At 38.7% G+C, this 26,873-nt stretch overlaps 1 protein-coding gene across 1 annotated transcript in view; it reads left to right on the plus strand.

Annotated features, from left to right (window-relative positions):
* Positions 1-26,873, plus strand: part of CMYA5 (cardiomyopathy associated 5) — a 91,686-nt gene that overhangs the window by 45,070 nt on the left and 19,743 nt on the right. Inside the window, exons 3-9 of the mRNA XM_030323713.1 lie at positions 1,817-1,912; positions 3,302-3,535; positions 5,137-5,159; positions 9,806-9,924; positions 16,759-16,908; positions 19,941-20,087; positions 21,179-21,326. Coding sequence (XP_030179573.1) covers positions 1,817-1,912; positions 3,302-3,535; positions 5,137-5,159; positions 9,806-9,924; positions 16,759-16,908; positions 19,941-20,087; positions 21,179-21,326 — 917 coding nt within the window. The remainder of the gene's footprint in view (positions 1-1,816; positions 1,913-3,301; positions 3,536-5,136; positions 5,160-9,805; positions 9,925-16,758; positions 16,909-19,940; positions 20,088-21,178; positions 21,327-26,873) is intronic.

The following is a 26,873-nucleotide window of genomic DNA, read 5'->3' on the forward strand; positions in this document are numbered from 1 at the left end:
CGGTAACTGACAACTACTGGGCACTGTCAGCAGAAAGACTAGATTTTTTTTTAGCTTTCTTAATTATGTTTTATTTATCTCTATGAGTTTTAGAAATTAAAAAATAATTCTGTCTAAATATTGTCAATTTAAAACAAAGTTCAAAAGCAAGGGGTTACGTCTCCTGCTTTAAAACCATTTTGAAGTTCTTCCCCCCTGATGTTCTCTAAACAGTATGACCAAAAAAAGTGGAAAGCTAGTTCACTAAAGCCAGAGAGACCTGCTTTGTTTCATTAAATCAACTGTGAAGATTAAGAGTTGGTTGACAACTTTTAAAAATTAGAAATCAATTTAAAGTTATACCTTGAGAATTCTCTAGCATCTTGTGTGAGCAGACCATTTGTAATGAGTCAGAAACTGGTGACTGCCTTTATAGATCATCGAGGTCCTTGCTTCTCCTTTCCTGCCATCTCTACTGTGGTGGCTTATCTTTTGCCACTTATTTTCTTCATTCACTCTCTCCTTCTTTCTCAGTATTTATTGACCTCCCATTACATGTTGGAAACTGTCTAATCATTGGGAATGACAACAGAAATAAAAGAAGATGGACTAATGGCTCCCCAAATCAGTCAGGATTATGGGAGCACAGTGTTTTGAAAAAGGACCCTTTTGGGAATGAGCCAAATGATAGAGTAGGACTGAGAGGGTGAGGGAAGGTGAAGACCGAGTGAACCTTCAGTAAGATAGAGGTTTTTCCAGCAATCAAGGCACGGAGGACATTCTAGACACAGGAAATACCACACGAAAAGGCACATGGGTGAGAAAAAGTCCAAGGAAAGATGAGGCTTGTGTGGTTGGAGCCTGGGACCTTGTGGAAAAGAGGCAAGAGCTATAGAGGGAAGCAGAAGCCAGATCCAGAAGGGGCTTCCATCCTTGCAATTTCTCCATCATTCTGTGGATAGTGAACCAGGCAGCTGAATAGATTATAGCAGGGTTTATAACTATGGCTAAGGCAGCTACCATCTTCCCCCATGACCCATACATTTTCTAGTTGGCTTTCACTTCTTGAGTATTTTAACCCTGTAAGGGTTATTACAACCTTTAGGTCTCTTTTGTAAACAGTTTCCATTATTTGGTATGCTAGGCTCCTGGCCCAGTGACACTCTGAGCACCTTCTCAGAGTGATCCAGGCACACTGAGGCCATTGGCACAAATGTGAGGAGACTACTTGGATAAGTTGAACAAGTTCAACAAAAAGTCTGCAATCTTTGAAGAAGACAATGTATAAAAATTGAAGCTTTAGGGACACCCAGGTGGCTCAGTCAGTTAAGTATCCAACCATTGATTTCAGCTCAGGTCATGATCCTAGCGTTGTAGGATAAGCGCCAAGTCAGACTCGGTACTGAGTGTGAAGCCTGCTTAAGATTCTCTCTCTCTCTCTCTCTCTCTCTCTCTCTCTCTCTCTCCGGCCCATCCCCCCAACCCCGGCCTCAAATTTGAAAAAAATTGAGGCTTTACTAAGGAGAAAATTAAAATCCATGGTTTACTAAAGCAAGTATGCTTTGAATTTATGTACTCAACAAGAACTCCTTCCTCTTGCATGAGAAAATAAACTTTGTATTGCTCACTCACAAACCTCCTAATTGTTTAGCATACAGAATGATCTACAGTCAATTTAGATGAAGCAGCAAAGAAAATTTAAAGATTGATTTGTTAGTGAATGTCATATAGTAAATCTCTACCAAATGTACTAAATTTATGAGGAAATTAGAGCTCACTGGTTGAAGTTATTTTATCAAATGTCATATACCAACCATATCTAAATTTTTTTCTTCAGGTCCAATTAGCAGAATTTCTAGATAATTTACAAGAAAAGTCCCTGAGGATTGAAGCCTTTGTTAGTGAGATAGAATCTTTTTTTAATACCATCGAGGTAAGTTACCATAACCCTTTTACTTTGACCTGGTTTGTTCATGTCATTATAAGGAAAGAATTCCGAACCAGAACAATCTGAATTAGGGATTGTGTATGCATATGTGGTTTGCCATTGTTGGTTTTGTTCCATTAAAAGTGAAGGTCCTCAAAGTCTTCCATCTGTGTGTAATCAGTGAAACTACTTCCTTTCCAAGGATAAACGACTTGTCCTTAAAAACATATACACATTTATTAGGTGCTTACAATGACAGGGCAAATGCTTTGCATGCTTTATCCAATGTAATCCTTACAATAACCATATGAAACAGGTGTTATTAATTTGTTCCCATTTTCTAGGTAAGGAACTGAAACTTAGAGTTAAGTATATTACCCAAGGTCATAGTAATTTCATAGTAAGTTGAGAGTCAAAATTTAAATTCAGATCTGAGTTCTTAACTTGCTCCACTATCCTGTCTTTCATTGGCTAGCTCTGCAGAAATGCTTGATGTCCAATGCCCAGGACAAATGCGTGTCTCTCATAGTACCACTATCTGGATGAATTTATGCCCTCCTAGCTGTTGGCCCCTGCTCCCTCCTCAATGGAGGCAGGGGTGGGGGGCCATCTCCATCCATATGCAGAAATGGCCCAGATATCCTCACTTGTCAATCAGACGTGGCAGAGGGCTGCTGCAGAAGGCTGGTGCCCACGTTCCCTATCATGAGGGCAACTCTCACCCTAGTTTGCTTGAGAAGAGTCTCCTTAACTCCTGTTTTAGATCAGTTAACACCTGCTAATTATTTCAAATGCCGCCACCAAGTATCCATTTTAGATGATAAATTATATGATCACCTTATCACTAGCCCCGTAGTGAGAACCACTATATCCAGTGGGTATCTGGATTTGCCAGATGGGCAATAAACTTTCTCTTACTGTGGTGGAAGCTGTCCCCCTCCCTGGAGAGCACTTGTGAATATAGTGCCCTGTCCAGTATCTTGCTTCTCCCTTCCTCACACAAGGATTTTCATGGAATGGTGAAAATGGCACTAAACGAAGGTCAGGGATCTTCATTCATTCACTGTGACGCCATCTTCAAGTTTTATCCTGTGGAAATGCAAGTAGGCAAGCCTTCCACACAAATATCTTTTTGTTTGTTTGTTTCGTTAACTAAATCCTTCTGGATAATAATCTTACAGTGAATTTTATTGCAAAGCTAACCGCGGCCAAGAGGCTTGATGTGTTGAAAACATAGACTGTGCCCATAATCTAAAATTCTCTTATGAAGACACCAGAGCTCAGTTCTTTAAAAGACTGGTGTTTCTCCTAAAAGAAAAGAAGCAAGACGTGCACTTTGTGACTCATTAAAAAGTGGGGTTTTTTTTTTGTTTGTTTGTTTTATTTGTTTTTTAGGAAAACTGTAGTAAAAATGAGAAAAAGCTAGAAGAACAGAATGAGGAGATGATGAAGAAAGTTTTAGCCCAGTATGATGAGAAAGCCCAGAGCTTTGAGGAAGTGAAGAAAAAGAAGATGGAGTTCTTACATGACCAGATGGTCCACTTTCTGCAGAGCATGGACACGGCCAAGGACACCCTGGAGAGCATCGTGAGAGAAGCAGAGGAGCTCGACGAGACTGTTTTCCTGACTGTAAGCACCAATTAAAACAGGCCTAGACACCCTCCACCTGCTCTATGCATCCAAGTCTAGTTTTTAGAATTCATCTTTCAATATTCCCCAAGATCACTTGTATCATTTATATTTCTCTGTGGGGTTTATGTAATTCTGACGTTTAAAGATTATTAGGTATGCCTGATGCTTATGGAAAAGGCCCAGAAAATCCTGAAAGTCTTAACATCCAAATCTAGCTGAAGGATACATGAAAGTCAGGTCACAGCATCAACCATTCACTCTGTCACATGGATTGGTCACCTTCTAAGAGTGAAGGAAAATAGCCTGAAAGCTTTACTCATGCTATGCCTTCCCTTTGGGTGCCAGCCTGATCTCCCAGTGCCTGGCATCCTCATGCTGGCCCCTGGGCCTGTCCTCTCCACTCCTACTCCCTAATCTGAAGTGACATCTCCTAGGGACCATTCCCCGTGAGCCTCACCCAGTGGCTGAGAGTAACATGTCAGTACACTTGCAGCATGCAAAAGGACGACATAATGTGATACCTCTTTCAGGTAACACATCAGTGTTTTTACAAGGGTCCTCCTGGGGACCAGATTCCTTAATTCAAGTATCTTATGGACCGAGATTCCCCTGGGTGATTCTCAAGTTGCACCACAGAGGCAGCTCTTTGCTCTCCTAATTCCCTAGAACATTCAGTAAGTTCCTGGTTCTCCATGGAACCAGGATTGACCAGGAGTAGTGTTTTCCTGGAGGATGGTCTCACACCTAATTGTCATATTGGAGGAAAGCACCATCTTATGAAGAGTTGGGACCTCCCTTTCAAAGTTCCCCAGTCCTCCCAGCTCTCAATTGAAGTCTGGAGATAGAACAAGGAAAAATGGGATAATGTTAAGCTTTTGATATGGAGATACTTCCAGGTAGGACTAATTTGAGTATGTTAGACATGGCATCCTCAAAGGAGAATGAAAATCCTTCAGTTGCTTTATGTTTAAGGCAAAGCTTTAATCTTTTAAAATTAGGCACCTCTTGTGAAGTGTAACATTAATAAAGTTCTTTGTGTTCCCTAAGAACCTTACCTTTGTTTGATAAAAATATTTTCTCTCTAGAACAAATTGGAAAAAAGAAAGCATTTTTTTCTGCTTATGAAAGTAATACATATCCATTTTTAAAAATTTGGAAAATACAGAAAAGCACAGAGAAGGTATCACCCAAAGATAACTACTGATTACATTTTAGGTATATATCCCACATTGAACAATTAGAAGTCCTTTTTCTTGCTTTGGAGAATTCTATTCTGGAAGCTAAGCCATTTGTTAATGAGTAGAGAGGAGCAGCATAAGAATTCGTTGCTGGCCTTGCTTATCATAGAGAGTAGAGCAGAACTGGAAATTAAGCCCCCTCCATCCCTGCCCAGATCCCCCTACCCCTTCTGACCCTCATTTCCTTGCTGCTGGGGGTTATAGCCCCCAAAAGAAACAGATGGAGGGAAGATAAAAAGCTAAAAAATAATGCCTTTAGAACATGCATAATCTTAAGGCTCTAGGTTGTTTTACACTTTGTTGTTAATTAGTTTCTCTCTCTCTCTTTTTCTCTCTCCCTCTTTCTTATTACCTCCTAAGTCATTTGAGGAAATCAATGAAAGGTATATAAAACATGGCACAATGTAGTGGCGACTGAGAATAGCATGACTGTATGCTTTATTTTTAATATTTTGATGCTTTCTAGAAAATGAGCTGCCAATTAAAAAATACATACATTGACTGAGCTACTGAATTTTCACTTTTAGACACTGTGCTTTTAAAAGCTAAATGACAGCTTTGAGAGAATATTGCATGTGCTTTAGTTAAATAACAATTATAATGTAGATTTTTAACTGCTTCCTTGAGATGTATTCTGTATTTTCAGCCTAATCTGGACCATCTTTCTTGTCATTGCATATAGAATATTTTGTAGATACTTAGACTTACTGGTTAAATATGAGCATTTGAAAGAATCATTCATTTATGCTTTGAGTAATTTTGACTTCTGCAATCTTAATGGAATGTTCTCTCAGTTTCTCTTCAAACGATAGGCATGCATGTATCTTCTCTTTCTTCTCAGCTAATCTAAGTGAATCTTCCTCTTTTGATTGTGTTTTGTCTTTGTTGCTGCCGTTAACACTCAATCTAAGGGATTTTTGTCATTATTTTAAAAGGCAAAACACTCAACAAGAAACTAGGAAATGTCTATAAAAACACGTACCATCAGATCTGTGTTTATCTTTTGGAGCATCTGATGTTGAACTGCTCATACTGATCTGACACATTTTCCCTTTCGCCACAAAGCAAGACCTGAGGACTTTCCTACTAGTTGAGCCTAATGTTCTTATTATTTCTATCCCTTTGATGTACATTTTTTAAAATTGTAAATTTGGTTCAGTTTACTTCAATGGCAAATTGCAAAAGAGCATAAAGCAAAATAAAAAAAAATTGCGTTTGTGTTATATTAAAACATAGAAACCTGATTTTTTTTTAGATAATGAAAACTGCACAGATGATTCCTGCTTACCTTTAAAAACAATCTATGCAACAGAATATTGCTAATACGTTTTAAGAAAATAACTTGTATGTTAGTACTGGTGTTATTCAATAAGGGTTTTTATTACAATGGCTCTGTCATAAATCAAATTACCCAGGGAGCTTTAAAAAGTGCTGACGCTTGAATTGTGCCTCTTGTGATTCTGATTTAATTGGGTTGGGATATGGCCTGGGCATTTTTAAAGCTTCTGAGGTGATTGTAATGGGCAGACAGGGTTGAGAACCTCTGGCGTATAACAATCCATCCTCCAGTGCACTGGTTCCGTAAACATGTTATGCCTGAATTACCTGTGAGGTTTGTTAAAGGAAAGCGCCTGGAGTCCCACCCCAGATCCACTGCAGGAGAAGCCAGGGTGGGATGATGGGTCTGCATGGTTACCAGTCCTCACACAGGAGTCTCAGGCACACCAGGTAGGTCTGGAAACTCATACCCAGACCTTATTTCCAGTTTTCTTTATTTTTTAAAAAAAGTATACATTTCTCTAAGTATTATTGAATTTTGTCTAAAGAGTAGATGGATTTTTATATTACAGTGCCATTTCATATACACTGGACAGTGTAGATGCATTATTTGCTTACTGATATTTCATCTACTCACTGAACATGCTGATTGGCATGAAAATTTGGTAAATACAAAATAGCAAACACTTTGACCTTCAAAAATGCTATAGTACATTTTTATTTTTCTTAATGTTAGGATGTTAACTTGCTAATATGAATTGGCATCCATTTAATTCTAAACACCAGTTCTTTGGTTTTGTGCTTGAACTTGTTCATCTGTGTGTCCTTTTAATTAATTTTTATTTCATTGTCCAATTGACAATGGATTAATCTTTGCTACAGCCGCATGCCACCTAAAGGAGAATACACGTGGGTAACTGTTATTTTTCTTGAAGAAAAAAGACAACAAAACTTGGGATTTGGTGAAGAAACACGAGCAATTAATGAAAGCCCTTTTAGACACGCACAGGGGTGTGTGGACATGCGCACACACCTGCAAGCGGTAACGCTTGATTATTTCACCAGAAAGAAGACTCTCAGGTCCTCAAGACAACTTCTGCCTCAAAGCCTCAGTATTATTGGTGTTCTTTGCCATAATAACTGTTTATTATCTGGTTTTATTTTTTTTAACTTGTTTCTTCTCCCTGCCTTCATATGATATCTCTAAAGGCAGTGCTTGTATATTAAATTATTTTTCTCAACACTGAAAACACTTAAATTAAGGAACGCTGTCAAGCATATTTAGACTCAATATTTGCATATTTTGGAAAACACATTTGCTTAGAAAATGCTGGTCTGTTAAGAAGATGCATTTACTTTTTCTCTCTCCAGTTCCCTTGTTTGTGTTACAATAATGAAAAAGAAGGAGAGGCCCAACCATTGTAGGACCTGCCCTTAAAAAGATGCTTGCTCATCCTTTCATATACAGATGTTAAAATCGAGCAGGGAAGTGTGTCAGGGAAAACTCAAACATTCCATTTGTGGTATCTACACCCAGAACTTTTGTGTTACAGAAACTCCCCCACGTAGTCAGTTACGTGCCTTGATTAGGCTCGGTGAACGTGCTAGTCAGCACTATTCCTTAATTCAGAATCCGTCATCTCCACCCTCTGCCTCCCCAAAGCCTTCTTTTAGGCCCGTGGTGTCTTCCCTCACCCAGAGCATTGTGGGCTTCTCCCAACCCACTTCACTAATGCCTCTGGTCTGCGTAGTTGCTCTGGTCCTTTCTTAGACTCATTCAGGGATATTCTTCTAAACTTCCCTTGTGAAAACACTCCTGTGGTTCTCTTTGCCTTGTGAGTTAAAATGGAAACTCTTGGTAGATATGAAAGTCTTTTCACAGTCAAGCCACAAACCACCTTTCCATTTGTTCTCTGTCTTCAGTTTCCTGGTTCCCAAGGTAGCCCCTGGGTCCCTCTGGCTCCTCAGACTTGCTGCACCTTTCACAGCTCTCAGCCTTTATTCAAGCTGTTTTTCTGTCTACAACACCCTTCCTTCCTTTCCTGCCTCAGAAACTCCTATTCATTCTTTGAGACTCAGCCCAAATTTCACCTCCTCTTTGAAGCCCCTCCTGGAACCATCTCTCCTAAAATCAGATGATAGTGTATTTCATTATTTTATTATTCCTAGCACTAGTAAGCATAGTGGGCACTCTTTAAATATTTCAGTTATATTTTATGATCTTTTCCCCTCACACTGATTAAAACATTTACCAGACCTGAGATCCTGATATTCTCACCCAAATGAAAGTATCCTCTATTCATTCCAAATTTATTTGTTAAAAGCTTATTGTGTGCCAAGTAACACAGTACGGTATGGTGGTGAACAAAACAAAGTCCTTTCCTGCATGTAGATTATATTCTGGTGAAATAGAAGGACAAAACAAATAGGTTGTGATAAGTTTGAGGAGGTAAAATTCAACAGAGTAAAGGATATTAGGGACAGGTTGTGCTGTGTGAGTAGTGTACTCTCTGAAGAGCTGACCTTTGAACAGAGATGCAGTGAGGAAGGAGCTATATAATATCTAGGAGAAGAAAGTTCCAACAGCAAGTGTAAAGGCTCAGAAGTGGATCTGTGCTACCCAAACCAAAAAGTCCACGATAGTGAAGCCAGTGGAGTTCCTCGAACCTGGCTTAATTGCTGGTATATATTTCTAGCCTCCTTTGAGCGAGATGCATAGAGAAGAGCTCCTAACGAAACTTAGGGCCCCTCATGCTAAAGTGGAACGGTTTTACAGTCTCTCCTTCCCCCTTTTCCTCTCTTCGGAATCAACCTGTTTTATTTTTGGTTGTTTTGGTTTTTTTTTAAAGCCCAGGTTGTACCTGAAGACAAATGCTAAGAGTTAGCATCCCTGCTAAGAGGGTCTTGAGTATATAAAAGCTGTTGACTTATAAACTGTGGTTTGTTTAGTCTTTTAAGGATTTATAGGAGCACCTGGGTGGCTCAGTTGGTTAAGCGTCTGACCGGCTCAGGTCATGATCTCACAGTTGGTGAATTCAAGCCCCGCGTCGGGCTCTGTGCTGACAGCTCAGAGCCTGGAGCCTGCTTCAGATTCTGTGTCTCCCTGTCTCTCCCTGCCCCTCCCCCACTCGTGTGTGCACTCTCTCTCTCTCTCAAAATAATAAATATTAAAAAAATTTTTCTAAAGAATTTATAGACTTTATCCTCCTTCACTGTTGTATCCCCAGTACCAGAACAGTGCCTGCCACATAGTAGGTGAACATAATTTTTGAAAAACTAAATAACTAGAAGCATAATAGTCAGAGTTGAGAAAAGCAAGGACATCACAGAGTATGTGAATTTCCAGAAGGGCTGTCCACCTTTATATCCTTCCGGAAATAATCATTAGAATATAGTAATAGGACTATTATATTAGGACTATCTGTTAGGACTAACTATTATAATAGGACTCTCTATTAGGACTAAACTTATAGATGCAAAATTGAGACTGTATAATTTGATGGAATCTATCTGATTTGGGAATATAGGTATGCAATTTCTAATATTAACCAGTTACAACCAAAGAATCCTAGAATAAATAGATTTTAGACATATATTTTCTAGACTTTGAAACAGTTTAACTCCTTTTTGGATACAATGCATCAAAAAAAACCCACCACCACCACCACCAACTTTATTTTAAACAGTTATTTTCATTTTGTATGTTAGTAATTTCTTGACTTACGTAGAAATGTTTTTCCTCCTATGGTAGGTTGCTGTCTGCAATGGAGAACACTGCTTCTTTAGAGAAAATGCCTGCTGCATTTTCATTGTTTGAACATTATGATGACAGCTCAGCAAGAAGTGACCAGATGTTAAAACAAGTGGCTGGTAGGAATTTTAATATATTAATTACCTTGTTGAAATCTGGCAGTTTTTCCTTGTTGTTTTTTTTTTATATAAATACAGTTGACAATATTATGTTAGTTTCAGGTGTACAACAATGATTCAAAAATTCTGCACATTGCTTGCATTGTGCACCCGGGTAAGTGTATTACCATCCATCACCACACAACGTTATTACAATGTTATTGACTATGTTCCCTGTGCTGTACTTTTCATCTCTGTGATTTATTTATTTTATAAGTAGAAGTCTGTACCTCTTAATCTCCTTTACATATTTCACTCATCCCCCAAATCCCCTCCCTTTTGGCAACCACCAGTTTGTTCTCTCTATATTTATGTTTCAGTTTCTGTTTTTGTTTGTTTACTCATTCTGTTTTTTAGATTCCACACATAAATGAAATCATATGAAATGAAATGAAATCATTGTCTTTCTCTGTTTGACTTACTTCACTTCACCTAATACTTTTTAGGTTCATCCATGTTGTTGCAAATGGAAAGATTCTGTTCTTTTTTTATGGCTGAGTAATATTCCATTATATGTATATCACATTCTATATATATATCACATCCTCTTTATCCATTCATCTGTCAACGGGCCTTTAAATTGCTTCTATCTTGGCTATTGTAAATAATGCTGCAATAAACATAGGGGTGCATGTATCTTTTCATATTACTGTTTGTGTTTTCTTTGGGTAAATACTCAACAGTAGAATTCCTGCATCATATGGTATTTCTGTTTGTAATTTTTTGAGGAATCTCCATACTGTTTTCCACAGTGGCTGAGCCCACTTACATTTCTACCAACAGTGTACACCAATAATCCACAATCTCCACATCCTTGCCAAGACTTGTTTTTTCTTGTCTTTTTGATTCTAGCCATTCTTACCAGTATAAGGTGATATCTCATTGTGGTTTTGATTTGCATTTCCTGATGATGAGTGATGTTCAGCATCTTTTCATGTACCTGTTGGCCATCTGTATGTCTTCTTTGGAAGAATGTCTATTCAAGTCCTCTGCCCATTTTTTAATTGAATTATTGGTGTTTTTTTGATGTTGAATTGTGTAAGTTCTTTATATGTTTTGAATATTAACCCCTTAGATATATCATTTGAACATATCTTCTCCCATTCAGCAGGTTTCCTTTTAGTTTTGTTGATTATTTCCTTCACAGTGCAAAAGCTTTTCATTTTGGTATAATCTGAATAGTTTATATTTGTTTTATAGTTTTTGTATGTAAGGAAATATAACTGGAAAAAAACCTCTTAGTTGTAAAAATTTACAGCTAGATTCTGAATCAAAGCATAAGACTAGCGTACCATTACAGTTATAATCTGCATTTCCATTTGAACCTTTGTGACTGTCTTAGAATATCAAGGAGATAGGGAGAAGGAATGATGGAACCAAAGGTCTCATCTTTTTTTTTTTTTTCTCTTTGTAAAACAAGATTTCTCTCTCTGTCTTCTAGAGATTATTTGCTTCACTCCAGCAGTTAGGTATAGAAGGAAAAATAAATCAAATATTTTCATATGTGTTGAATAGATTTTTCCTTATGAGTGGTTTTTCTCTCTTCAACTGAGCCACTGCCCCCTTTTTTTCATACGAAACAGATTAGTTAGAGAACTACCAGCTCAGCATCATGCTCTGTGGCCAGGAGCCTCCTACTCAGCTGTCAGAAGCATCCTGCTGGCTCTTTAAAATATTTTTTAATGTGCTATTTTAACAAACAAGACAATGAAACTTATTTAGATTTCCCAAAGCTGCTGTGTTTCAGTGAAGTTACCAAGTTTCACTTACTGTAAAATGTACTCACCTATCTTCCTTAAAAGATGCTATATTCCTTCTAGACCACCTTAAAGACAGCTGATGTTTTTAAACTGACAATTAATTTACATTCCTGTAGGAACAATTTTAGTTTAGTAACTAGTAAAAGGCTTTTTCTGTGTCTTTTAGAAAGACCCAAAAAACCCATCAACCTTATATAAAGTGCAAAATTCGATCATTTATCCTAATAGATTTTATCCATAAATGTGTCACACAAAAGGGTGTTTTTTGGTAGTGTCTTTGGTAGAGGCATTGAAATAGAGCAGTGAACTATTGGTGGGAATGTAAACTGGTATAGTCACTCTGAAAAACAGTATGGAAGTTCCTTAAAAAATTAAAAATAGAGCTACCTTATGACCCAGCAATTGCACTACTAGGTATTTATCCAAAGGATACAAAAATGCTGATTTGAAGGGGCACACGCACCCCAATGTTTATAGCAGCACTATCAACAATAGCCAAATTACGGAAAGAGCCCAACTGTCCATTTACTGATGAATGGATAAAGAAGATGCAGTATATATAAAAAAGGAATATTACTTAGCAATGAAAAAGAATGAAATCTTGCCATTTGCAACAACCTGGATGGAGCTAGAGTATATTATGCTAAGCGAAATAAGTCAGTAAGAGAAAGACAAATCTCATATGATTTAACTCATATGTGGAACTTAAGAAATAAAACAGGTGAACATAGGGGAAGGGAAGGAAAAATAAGATAAAAACAGAGAGGAAGGCAAACCACAAGAATCTCTTAAACACAGAGAACAAACTTAGGGTTGCTGGTGGGGAGGTGGGTGGGGCGATGGGCTAAATGGGTGATGGGCATTAAGGAAGGCACTTGTTGGGATGAGCACTGGGTGTTATGTGTAAGTTATGAATCACTAAATTCTACACCTTAAACCATTACTACCCTATATGTTAACTAACTTGGATTTAAATTTTAAAAATCCCAGCAATTAGAGCGGTGATTGGAAAGTAAGAAATTCTGATTAATGAAGTAGATTGTTTGCTTTTAAGGGATTCATTAAATGTTGTTTTTCATGTAAAAGGATTCTTTTGAATATCTGATAGGCAATGACAAGACATCTAATGTATTTTAGAGGCCACAGGGTTAAATTGTCACAAAGTGTTAATGATTTATTCGGAAATAGGGCGCATGGCAGTCCCAGCAGTTCTGAGCTGTTTATAGGGAGACTGATTTCTGAGAGGAAAATGCAATGCATGGTGTGTCTGTTTCACAGAACTGGAGCCCAGGGTGTTGACTTGCTGCTAAATAGTTTTTGCTCATTTGTGATCAGTGATGCGTCTCAGATGTAAAATCTTTGCCTGGTACCTGAAAAGTTAATCTGATCATACCCTAAACCAATCAGAAATCCTAAGGAAAGGATGTGACTTTTCTACTGGGAAGTGGAACAGTCCCTAACACTCATTCCACACTTACATGATGCCATGTAAGGGTACCAGGGAGACTGTTAAGCATATCCTAGCATCCAATCTCACAACAACCCTAGGAAATAGGTTTTGTTCTTATTCCCATTTGACGGGTGAAGACACAGAAGGAACAGAAAAATGTCTCTCATACTGCCCTAGATACACAGCTACTTGAGGGTAGGGGGTGTGTGTGGTGGGGAGCACTTAGGCTTCAAGGTCTTCATACTTGAACCACTCCTCCACACCAGAGAGGTGAAGCACACTGCTGTAGCAGGAAGGGTAACCAGAGATTAGTGACATCCAAGGCTTCCTTGACTTTGGCTCCTGCGGACTTTTTTAAATTATTATTTGTGGTAAAATACACATAACATAAAATTTACCATCTTAACCACTTTGAAGTGTACATCCACATCCTGTATAACTATCTCCATCATCCGTCTCCCAGGTTCTTTTCATCTGGTAAAACTGAAACTCTGTATCTACTGAACAACACCTCCCCATTCCCCCAGCTCCCCGGCCTCTGGCAACCACCACCCCACTCCCTGTCTCTATGAGGTTAACTACTCTACATCCCATGTATAAGTGGAATCATACAGTATTTGTCTTTTTGTGATTCACTTATTTAGCATCATGTCCTTAAGGTTCATCCATGTGTCAGAATGTCCTTCCTTTTCAAGGCTGAATAATATTGTATTGCATTGTATTACATTGTATTGTATTGTACTGCGTTTTATGTGTTGTATTGTATCATATTGTATTGTATTGTGTTGTATGTTTATATCGCATTTTGCTTGTCCATTCACCTATTGATGTCCACTTGGGTTGCTTCCAATTTTTGGCTGTTGTGAATAATGCTGCTCTCCTGGGAAGAACTAGATGGAATGGGAATCTGCATCTGGCCACACAGGTCCTGAAGTCTAAGTTGATCTGATGCTTAACTTCCTGAGTGTGACAGCTCTTTATGGGCACACTCCATCAGGAGGAGGGAATCCATGGGGTGATTTCTCTGCCCAATTCCTTAGCCTCCAATAAAGAAGCCTTAAAATCTCATTTTGTATTTTTTTTTTTTTTTGGCATTACTCCTGTGCAAGTTTATTCCTATAGAAGTGTAAACAGAGTTGCTGACATATGAAATCTCAGTCTCTAATATTCTGCCACATGGGAATTGTAAATCCAGCCATAATCGTTTGATTATATCTATGGAATATTCTTATTCTCTTTTTTAGAGTACTTTGAAAAGTAAAAGTATTTCCTGTTTTTGAAAAAGAATGTTTTAAATGTAATAATTTGGGGGGAAGGAACACTTGAGGTCCAAAATCATTCCTAGCCCACACTCTTTGTTTAATTCTCTACAACTACTTCTTCCTTAAAATTTGGTGATTTGGGGGGAGTAAATATCACTTTTTAAGTTTGTTATGCTACCTGAGAGAGATGTTTTTGTAAACATGTTGTCATTTTTATTTATTATTTTTTAATTATTTTTTAAATGTTTTATTTATTTTTTATAGAGAGAGAGAGAGAGAGAGCATGAGTTGGGGAGGGGCAGAGAGAGAGACACACACATACACAGAATCAGAAGCAGGCTCCAGGCTCTGAGCTGTCAGCACAGAGCCTGACACGGGACTCGAGCTCACAAACCATGAGATCATGACCTGAACCGAAGTCGGACGCTTAACAGACTGAGCCACCCAGGCACCCCCATGTTGCCATTTTTAAAAGCAGATATAGCTCAGTGTAAAATTCATAGGAAAAAAGAAAGGGAGATTTTCATTGTTCATGCCTCAAGGAGTTCTCCTACACTGTTTCAAAGGCAATTGACAATGGTTGAAGAATTCTGCCTGGCTTTTCAGTAAACCTAGGTAACATGAAAATTTACTGAACTCCATTTATCCGGATGAACTCCTTTAGAATGTGACACTGATTTCCTGCTGGGAAGACAAACAGGAAAGTCAAAGACAGTGTATGGGTCTCTGAACCATTATCATTTGTTGGGGAGTTGCTCTGCCAGGCAGGCTTCTGAGTTTATTAAGCATGGCTGCTCAGCCTAAGTTTACTCAGCATGTCTTACCTCTGTAGACCCTCTGTGATATACCAGATGATGGATCCCCGGTTCAACTCTCATCTTCACGGGCTTCCTGCCTTCTTCCCTCCATTGTCTGTGCTGCTGCCAAGGCCTTTTTGCCTTTTGAAAATTTAGCACTGCTGATATGTGAGAGAATCTACTAAGCACTTAATGTATATATGCTGGTTACAACTAACCTGGGACGAAATGTTATTATTATTATTGTTGTTTTCCCATTTTAAAGATGGGGAAACTGACACTAAGATAACACAGCTAGTAAGTGAGGGATCTGGCATTTAACATCAGGCTCTTCTTTGAAGCCCATGAACTTGACCACCCGTTTATCCTGCTTCTAATTTTTCATAATTCTGTACTTCCTCAGCTCTTTATGTTTTTATTGAATCTTCGATTTGCCTCTTTTTGTTCCATCACTTAGACCATTTATTTTTTTTCTTGTTTTTACCTTCTTGTTGAACTAACCTTTGTTGTCTTTTCCTTCGGTGTTGACTTTTAATAAAGTAATCTCATAAGACTTGGCCCATAGTATTTCAGTAAGCTTCTCTCTCAGGAAATGTTGACTGGAAAAAATAACCACAAAAACAAATTTAGAAGCATAACATCTTTTCAACTATAGGAATAACCTTTTCCTCTAATTTGTAAAATATGTTCAGTGCTTTTGTATCTCAAAATTTTGGAAGACAATTGCATTGGAGCTTGATTTATGGTGTTGTATACACTGTTAATGTTCAATATGCATAATGTTAACTTTTTAAATCTCTGTGAAAACTCTTGAGAATATTGTCTGAATTTAAAATTCAGAATAACAGAGTTATGTCAGATATCTAAAGCTTATCTTTGAATCAGTTAATAGTGTACTTTTTCTTCTATGTAATTTTAATATTTTGTTTAATATTTTAAAAAATATGTAGGTATAGTCACATTGGAAAGAGAAAATGGAATATAATTTCAGAAAGTGTATTTTGATATTTTATTCATACAAGTCTTTTCTCTGTTTTGATCATGTAGCAACTAAATCTCAAAAGGGTTTTATTTATCTCTTTTGTGAACATAGACTCTATGTAGAAGGATACAACATTGGTTAGGTAGCAGAGCAACTCAAGTTTTTGTTTTGAATGAAAACCATATCATTTGGTGCATCCTCTAACCTGTATACATTTATTACTCTGAATATAGGACCACAGAGGAGTATTTTCAAGTGATCATATTTTGGGGTCTATTTTTATTTCTACGTGGATATAAGCACACATATACAAATGGATAAAAAACATTTTGGAGGGATATGCCCTCAAATGTCACAGTGGTTGTCTCCAGTGAGAGTCTTTGGGGTGGGGGGTGTTGAGAATGAGAGAGCCCTTCCACTTTTACTCCACATACTTCTATATTGTTTGAATTTTTTTCAACAGGCCTAAGGGACTTTTGTAAAAGGAAAAAAAATCAATAAATAAAAACAGCATTAGTGATAATAAATCTTGCTTATATTGCAGTTCCACAACCTCCTAGATTAGAACCTCAGGAACCCAATTCTGCCACTAGCACAACAATTGCAGTTTATTGGAGCATGAACAAGGAAGACGTCATTGACTCATTCCAGGTTTACTGCATGGAGGAACCACAAGATGACCAAGAAGTGAACGGTAGGATCTCTAACACAGATACAGATGTGTGTGTACGTTTCTGCATCTTTATGTGAAGTACTTACAGATATCCGTATTAAGACTCATTCCACAATGCATTTGTGGCCACATACAGAAACAACAATAAGCCAACAACCATATAAGTAAACATAAGACATATAAGCAAATATTGGAAGTCAGAATCAAGAAAAAGAAAATGCATAGGTATCATAATGGTCAACATGAATATTATAATTGAGATTCAAATTTGGCTTTGAGTTCGCGGGATAACAGGAGCAACTAAGATATTCTCATTTTCGGAAAGGAAGTAACATACCAGCCTTTCAGGGAGAACAAGTCCCTTTCAGTGCTTGAATCTAAAAGAAAGTATAACACGTACCATTTTGCAGGGGAGAAATGAGCCATATATAGGACAGTGTCCTCCATAATAATTGTAGCACAAATGTAGGATTAGATGTCATGGTTGGCAGTTTCTCAGATCCATCTTGATAAAAGCTGCAAACAAACCATAAAGGTTAATTTAGAGTTCACAATTCTTGAGGCATGGGCTTTGAAAAATGTGCTTTCCTCATGTTCCCAATTAATATGCAGAGAGAAGTGAAAGTGCTTAGTAGGGTGAATGTATGATACATCTTTAGAGCCTCTGTAAATATATCTCTTTTCAGGGGCGCCTGGGTGGCGCAGTCGGTTAAGCGTCCGACTTCAGCCAGGTCACGATCTCGCGGTCCGTGAGTTCGAGCCCCGCGTCAGGCTCTGGGCTGATGGCTCAGAGCCTGATGGCTCAGAGCCTGGAGCCTGTTTCCGATTCTGTGTCTCCCTCTCTCTCTGCCCCTCCCCTGTTGATCTCTGTCTCTCTCTGTCCCAAAAATAAATAAACGTTGAAAAAAAATTAAAAAAAAAAAATATATCTCTTTTCAGTAGGACTTCTTTTTTCTTTCTTTTTTTTTTTTTTTTTTTTTTTGAGAGAGAGAGAGAACATGTGAGCAGGGGAGGGGCAGAGAGAGAGGGAGACACAGAATCTGAAGCAGACTCCCGGCTCTGAGCGGTCAGCACAGGGCATGACACAGGGCTCAAACTCAGGAACCATGAGATCATGACCTGAGCCGAAGTTGGACTCTTAGCCAACTGAGCCATCCAGGCACCCCTGTTCAGTAGGAGTTCTAATAAGACCTGGAAACCAGACACTTTGAGGTTGTACTTCCTGATGAATCAGAGCTGGGTGTGCTGGCATTCTATATTGCTTGTTGAAGACAGACCCACATTTTTTGGAAAACAGAGGAGCACACGACAGGATGGACATGCTATTCCAAAACTCAGGGGCCCAATTTGTAATGAGGAATGAATTTTATTATATTTCACTGTTACCAAGATTTAAATTTCTTGAGATGTCATGTGATACATATTTAAATTAGAAAAAAGTTAAAAAAAATTTACAAAGGCAACCATAGACATAGTGTGAAGTTGGCTAAGTTTGTCAGTTAAGGACTCTTTATTTTACTGGTGACCTATGACCACATACAACATGAGATAAGTGTTATCCCCATTTGCAAATAAGAAAACTGATGTGAGGTTAAGTAATTTTCCAAAGGCCACACAACTTATACATGACAGGGGTAGGACTCAAGCACAAACCTTTGAGACTCCAAAGCTTATGTTTTTGTCTGCTTGTCTCTGGGTTTGTCTTGTTACACCACACTTCCTCTTCCTCTGTATCTAGCTGCATATGTCATGGACCTTCGTGACTCTCCAAGACTCCTCTTAACAATGATTTATTGATTGCCTGAAGTGTGTTTTTTTCTTAGTACTTCACCTCTGCATCTGCCCCAGCCCCCAAACACTTACCTGTCCTGTGTCTCATCTATTCACCGCCTTGAAATCTGCAGATGCCTGTTAGCTAATCTGGTGATCTATACTGTGATGCCCTGCTCTGTGTAGGGTCTCCAGCAATGTATGTTATGTGCGTTGTTAAAAGAAGTACTGGGGCAACGGAACTCAGCCCAAGAGGATGATTCCACTGAAAACTGTAGCCACAGTTTCTAGGATGTGGGGGAAATGTTTTTCACTGTATAAGTCCTTATAAGATTCTTTAAACCAAACTTTCTGTCCAGAAAGAAGAGCTCATTGGGACAGAAAGATGCAATTAAATAAATGGAGTTGAAGAGTTCCTAAATTTCCTTTAAAAGTAAATGATCTGGGCTTCTTAACTGGGGGAGTTTTGAAGATGTGATTTTCAAGAGTAATCAGGGAGGATAACTAAAATTATCAGGGCTAATTCAAAAAAGAAAATAATTCTTTTTAAAGGAGAAAACATTTCAGTAAGAATAATCAGATTGGCCCAAAGGGGCAGGTGTTCGTAATGGTATCGAGTAATGATACTACTAAAATATTGAGAGTAAAGTGACTTAGAAATCTTAGGAAATGTCTTAATTGACCAAATTACTTTTTAGAATAGTTTGTGACCTATCAAAGTTATTTAAGTATTTCTGTAAGTTGTGGAACTCTCTAGTTGGAATGATTCTGGAATTCATGAAGAGGAACCAGGATTTGAAACTTTGAAAATTATACTGAGTACTAAAATTGTTGACTAATTTGGGAAGTTGCTTTATAACATCATAAATTTGGAAAACATGGGGTTGTCCTTATTTTTTTACATGCTCTCCTGAAATATTGGCATTGCTTCTTAAGAATTTTTTGAGAATGTATTACTGAGATTTAAGCTAACATAAACGATGCAATTTTAGTATTTGCTATTGAACTACATTACTTTAATTGTGGCAGATGAAGTTCGTATCTTACTAATATCCTATTATTTTCTGTAAGTGTTCACATGTAATATGGCATCATTCTAAATGTCTCTTTTTAGCATGCTCTTGTTTTCTTAGGTATTTGAAAATACTAGCTATCACCAAATGATATCTGTAAGTTTATCAGTTTGAATTTTCCACTGAAAATAGTAGACCAATTCTTCTAGTAGCTAATTTCCAATTAACTTTAGAAGACACCCTAAAGTTTATAATTGTGTTTTGTGCTAGACTTGGTGGAAGAATACAGATTGACAGTGAAAGAAAGCTACTGCATTTTTGAAGATCTGGAACCTGGCCGTTGCTATCAAGTGTGGGTAATGGCTGTGAACTTCACTGGATGTAGTCTGCCGAGCGAAAGGGCAGTTTTTAGAACAGGTAAAGAAATGTTAAGGGGGTGTCGGGAGGCAATTTTCAATTCTTCATAGATTACTAAGATCAACCTATAAGCATTTATTAAGCACCTATAGTGTGCTAGGTGTTGTGCAGTGGTGAGTACACAATGATGAGTAAAACTGGGCTCCTGTTCTCAAGAAGCTTGCTGTCAAGGGCAAGAGATAAAACAAAACAAAATATCATAAAAATTGTGGTAAGGGTCATGATCTATTTATGTACAAGTTATTGTGAAAACACTCTAGAGGAGTACTCAAGAGAGCCTGGGACAGGGGCAGGTTTAGGAATGGCTCCTTAGAATTGCTGCCTAAATGGAACCCTTTGAAGGATCAGTTAAAGGAGTATATTCCATTTATAGAAAACATATGAGCAGAGGCATCAAGGTAAGAAAAAGTATGGAGTGTGCAGGGCACTACAAGAAGTTTAGAATTATTTCTTTGACTTAAAAACGAGGAGAGGAAAGATGTGAGGTGACAAAGGCTAGTGTATGGGGGCCATGTTTGCTAAGGTAAGATTGGGCTTCATCGTATGGGTACTAGGAGCCCCAAAAGGTTTTTCAGCAATGATATTCAACTGGGAATGCATCCCATGATGGAATCTTTTCACTGAAGGCTGCCGTGGGTATGGCATAAGCCAGGTTTGCATCACCTTTAAGATCATTCTAACTACATCAGGGGGAGAAATGACTCACTCCCACCATTTTATTCTTTCTTCTTGCCTCCTAAAATAAGTATTTATTGAGTACCTACTGAAGGCAAGATTATGGCTAACTTGTGTGAAGGGAGACAGACAAGAATCTGTATTGTAATTTGCTTGTAGATGTATAAGAAAACTGTTGAGATTTATAGGAAGCTAGTATTAGAGGCTCTCTGGGGATGGGTGAAAACTGTACAGTTTGGAAGGCAGAGGTGGGAGGGGGACTTTTCATTATATACATTATCTTTTGGGCTTTCAACCAAGAATGTATTTTTTAATCAAAAATTAAAATGAAACCATGCCCAAGCACTCTTCCCAGGGTACGAGGGAAGCAGAGCTGATGTTGATTGTTCCGTGATTGCTTTGGTTCTCTCTCGCAGCACCCTCCACCCCTGTAATCCGCGCTGAGGACTGTACTGTGTGTTGGAACACAGCCACCATCCGATGGCGGCCTGCCAACCTGGAGGCCACTGAGACCTACACTCTGGAGTACTGCAGACAGCACTCTCCCGAGGGTGAGGGCCTGAGGTAAGGATCTTTTCCACAGGGAGAGCCCAGGGCGCCTGGAACTCAGCTCAAGGTCCTAACCTAACTGAGCTTCTGCCTAGAGAGGGAGAAGAGCTTCCTAACATCCTGCTGAGCTCATTAAGCTGTTGACTTGATTTGCAACTCCATCACTATATTCGTCAGTGAACTCCAAGTTTGTAATAAAACACATGCTACAATGTAGAATAATAACTCCCTTGTAAGAAAAATGTATGCAAATTTTAATAAGATAGAACATTCTTTGAGGTATATTTAACTTGAGTTGTTAGACAGGATTTATGCATATTTCATGCATTTTTTAGTAGTTATATCAGAATAGATACACCTAACTCAGGAAACTAATAGTGAGCTTATATATAATGTAAATCTGTGTCTCCATGATGTATTGGTAATATAAAGGAGCTAATTATATATATGTGTATATACATATGTGTGTATATGTGTATATATATATATAATATGTATATGTATACATATGTATATGTGTGTGTATGTATATTATATACATAATATATATACATATGTATATGTGGGTGTATATATATATTATATATATTACGTATATATAATTACAGAGACATACCTGCCTCTCCAAGAGCAAGAAGGATCTAAAGAGATTTTTCCAGGAGGGGCGCCTGGGTGGCGCAGTCGGTTAAGCGTCCGACTTCAGCCAGGTCACGATCTCGCGGTCCGTGAGTTCGAGCCCCGCGTCGGGCTCTGGGCTGAGGGCTCGGAGCCTGGAGCCTGTTTCCGATTCTGTGTCTCCCTCTCTCTCTGCCCCTCCCCCGTTCATGCCCTGTCTCTCTCTGTCCCAAAAAAAAATAAATAAACGTTGAAAAAAAAAATTTAAAAAAAAGAGATTTTTCCAGGAAAAAAAGACATGGGAAGCTCTCTCACTAAACTTATAAAGCTTTAAATTTGTTAATAAAGGGGTATGCATCCTGGGGGCATTTGGTAAATGTTAATTTATTTACTGAGGTGGTGATTTCTTAGACTCTAATCCATGGCAATAGAGCAAGTTCACGTTCCATGATGAGTATTCAGATCATTATTATTAATGCTCATATTTTAATAGAGGCACTTTTAGCTTGTTTTCATTTATTTATCTTTTTGAAATGTTTATTTAAAAAAATTTTTAATGTTTATTATTGAGAGACAGAGAGAGACAGAGCATGAGCATGAGAGGGACAGAGAGAGGGGGAGACACAGGATCAGAAACAGGCTCCAGGCTCTGAGCTGTCAGCACAGAGCCCGACGTGGGGCTCGAACTCACAAACTGCAAGATCATGACCTGAGCCGATGTCAGATGCTTAACTGACTGAGCCACCCAGGCGCCCCTGAAATGTTTGTTTATTTTTGACAGAGAGAGAGAGGGCACGAGTTGGGGAGGGGCAGAGAGAGAGAGGGGGGGATCAGAAGTAGGCTCCGCACTGTCAGCAGTGAGCCCGATGTGGGACTCGAACCCACAAACTGTGAGATCATGACCTGAGCCGAAGTCAGATGCTTAACCAACTGAGCCTCCAAGCACCCATAGCTTGTTTTTAAAACAAAGTTTACTGAAATAAATTATTTTGGTAGGATATAAAACGTTGAAATAATAGTACAACAAACATTAGGCAGCTTTTTAATAAAGTATATTATTTAAGCTCTTGATTATCTACATGATCAATCAACAACTATTTATTTAGTTATGTAAGGTTTCACACGACTGAGCAATAATCATAGTTTCTTTCAAATATGTGAAGACAGGCCTCACAAAACAATGATCAAACAATGAATTCATGTTGAGTGGGGTATGTATGGGTGGGATGTAGGCATTTCAGCAGATGTGAGAACATAGTAAATATACATAAAACAACATAGCTGTTAATGTGCCAACTGCTGGATGGCAGACCTCAATAATTAGCAAATAGAGGCGAGGTGAACTCTGACCACAATGGAGTGGGAGAAGAAGAAATGGGGGCAGGGGGAGTAGGGAGAGAAAGAGACAGAGACAGAGAGATTATAACTGACTTTTATTGAGCATTTACTGTGTGCCAGTCACTGTTTTTGCCTTATTTAATTCTCATAAGAACTCAGAGAAAACAGACTCTTTGAGAGGGTACTCAGTTAGTGAGTAACAATCAGGATTCAAGCTCCATTTTGTCAGTTGTCAAAGTCCAAGCTGCTAATCCCCATTTAATGTCACCTAGGGGCATCCTGAAACTTCCTGGAACTTCTCCACAAAAAACCCTTGGTGTCATGAGAACCCCGTATCAGCAGTGCCCAAGTCCCTGGCAACCCCTCCCACTGTTCTCCGCCATCACCTCAGTTCTCTCTGAGGCAAAATCAGACTGTTAAGGAGTGCTCTGAAATGACTCATCCTTGTTATGGCATCTGGCCTCAGCTGATATTTGCATAAATAATAGCACAGTTGGATTCTTAAATCAGCAGGGATCTGGAAACCCTGAGATCTAGTGGCCATCGCACTAAGGGAACTGTGATGTCATCTCATAAATGTGGCTACAGGGAGAAGGAACGGGGGGATGGGTGGGGAAATGGCAATCCATTGAGGGCCTCAACATGCCAGGAACTATGCTAAATCTCTTTCAACTCTCTCAAAAATCCTAGGAGGGAGGTGAGGTGATGAACTCCATTAAATGAGATTCAAGAAAGTTAAATAATTTGGCCAAGGTATTAAATGATGGAGTGAGAATTTGGAGTCAGAATTCAGACTCAGATCTGTCTTATTCTCTCCACTAGTTCTAAAACTTGTATTATTATATAGACTGAGTTGGCATACTTCAACTGCCTGATAATAGGGAGTTATTATGTATCTAGAATTTCTTTTGACATATGAAAATTATAGATGTAAAGAGAGAATGCAGTATCATTATTCAAACCTTTCCTGACCAATGTTTTTCCTTTCCCTGATCACCCTGGGGGCCTCAAAACAAAACAAAACAAAACAAAACAAAACAAAACAAAACAAAAACAAAAAACCAAAATATTCATTTAGTATCAACAATGAATAATACATTCCAAACAAATCCTTCTATCAAAGCCAAAGAAGCCAAAGACAGTTCCATTTGTAAGAAGAAAATGGCCACCCACAAATTTTATTAAGACAAAAGTTGTGCTAATTAAAACATAAGGCTTGTCATTATTTTATTCTGTTTGGGACTTGCTGGTAGGTTCATTCTAATTTTTCTTGTTAAAGGAGAGCCTCTGAGAGGCTGGATAAGCAGATGTTCCTAGTAGTTATAGAACAGTACAGGGATCCTTTGTTATTGAATGGATATAGTCCAGCAAGTTTAAAGTGAAGGGAAATTCCACATTCAGAGTCTTGTTGATAGCTTGGAGCTGTTTTGGAGATGGAACTGTTTTCCAGGTGCTAAAAGATTCCTCAGTGCCAGGAGGTAGAATGGTATGTCCAATCCACAACCCAGGGGAGGACTCTCCAGCCTCTGGATCCCTGCTGAGTCTGACAAAAAAAATAACTTCTTGAAGCAAGCACACATTTGTTGGCCACAAATCACTACCTTGTTCATTTGCTAAGTCTGTTGCCGATGTACAACATTAGAGACATTCCTCATCAGTACAAGAACCCTCAGTGTCTTAAACCCCAGGTTGGCATCAAGAGACTGCAATAACTCATTTTTAATTTCAGACGCCCAGAGCTGCAAAACTCATTTGTATTTCTCTTGGTTCTCCAACTTAAAAGTTGAGAGGAAAGGAAAAGTGGCCATGTGCCATAGTCTTTTGACTATCTGGTGCTTACAACTACCTTGAAAGTATTCCTTACAAGGTCTGATGGATCAAAACTATAAAACATTATGAACTATTTAACTATGATCTATATTGTTGCATCTCTAAGATAACAACTGTACACAGCTAGTCAGATAGTAGAATTGATAAACAAACTTAAAACTTGATCACCTCTAGTCAAAATGCAAACAATCCCTACTGTTCCATTCTATTAGAACCACATTCTTCACTTCGGTTCTCTGTACAGCAGTACATAATTAGAGTTATTTTTGTCTTGGAAAGAACAGTAAGCCAAGAGTTATCTGATCCCACTCACTTGTTGTCTCCATGAAGGGATCATTATGTAAATTTGCAGCCTCAGTGTCTGGGACACTATCTGGCATATTGTAAGTACTCAATAAATATGTGTTACCTGAATGGGTTAATATCAATTAGCACTGAACACATAATACTGATACCAACAAGAAAAGTTAGGCCGGATTTGAGGATAATCTCTTACTCAAAATGGGAACAAAATAACCTGTGCTGAAAAGTAGCACAGAATGGTGAATGAATTAATTTTAGTGCTTGGGTGCTTAGCTAGGAGATAAGACCAGCCTAGTTCATGGACTAGAAACTATTTAATGGATCACTCTATGGCACTTATAATCTTGTTTAGCCATTGGTCACATAACCTTTTCATTGGTTCTGGGTTCTATCCAAAAATCTTATGCTAAACCAGATCCAAAAATTGATACAGAGGTCACTGTTGGGGAGTAAATGGGATCAGAGGTTCCTTCTTTTTGATGTGGTGTGTTTGGGTGAGGATGGGCAACTTATCTGTGTAGATATTCAATAAAGTTCTGTTAAATGAATGAATGAGTGAATGAATGAGGGGAGTAGCCAGCCTCCTTCTGGCCTTGCCACCACCAGGTCATCTAGCTGGCTAGAGTCTCTGGTACAGTAGAGAGGGAAGACTAAAGCGAATTGAGAACTAAATGAGTTCATGTCTCTCTCACCTTCAATTTCTGAAGAGACAGATAGCCTTAAAGGCTCTGGTCTGGAGTAGGAAGAGAAGTTGAAAGGAAATGAAAAGAATGGAGAAAAGGATGAGTAACATGAACGTACACACACACAGGGAGGGCATTGATTACCGTTTAGACTGGGGAATCTGATTTTTGTTGCCAGAACAGAAGGACCTGCATCTTCAGACCTGCATTCATTCTCCCAGTATGATGGCCTCTAAATGTTCCAATTTAAGACCAAAGGTGCTGGGCGAACTCTTACAGTGAGTGTTTGAATGGAGTGAGCCTACTGAGCCCCCAAGTTCCATGACGTGGTATCTGAAATAGCCAAGCAATTGCCTCCATTCCGTAATCCTCACAGAAAACACATTTGCATATTTTTGTGTGTGGGCATCATGGCTGGGTCCCAGCAGTCGGCCCCTGTTGGGATTGGGCGGTGGGCGGGAGTGACAATCCCCGGCTTGTGTGTGGGGGCTGAGGGAGCTCCTACTCACCCTTTCCTGTTTTTCTTTGAATGCTCTCCTCAGGTTGGGTGGGCTCAAAACACTTTCAAAAATTTTCCACCGCTCGGCTGTTTCCTCAGCTGTTCTGTCTCTCCTGTGTGGAGAGAAGTCAGCAGAACTGTGGGTGGAGGAGGGAAAACTGAGAGAAATATAGTACAGGGATTAGCTGTGTGGGCTGTGCAGAGAGAAGCTGTGTACTGAATGACAAATCTGTGAGACTCAATACACCACAAAAGTAGTTGGTAGTGAACTTCCTGCCCCTTCCCCTGCCACCC

The sequence above is a fragment of the Lynx canadensis genome, chromosome A1, assembly GCF_007474595.2.
Source record: "Lynx canadensis isolate LIC74 chromosome A1, mLynCan4.pri.v2, whole genome shotgun sequence".
NCBI lineage: Eukaryota > Metazoa > Chordata > Mammalia > Carnivora > Felidae > Lynx > Lynx canadensis.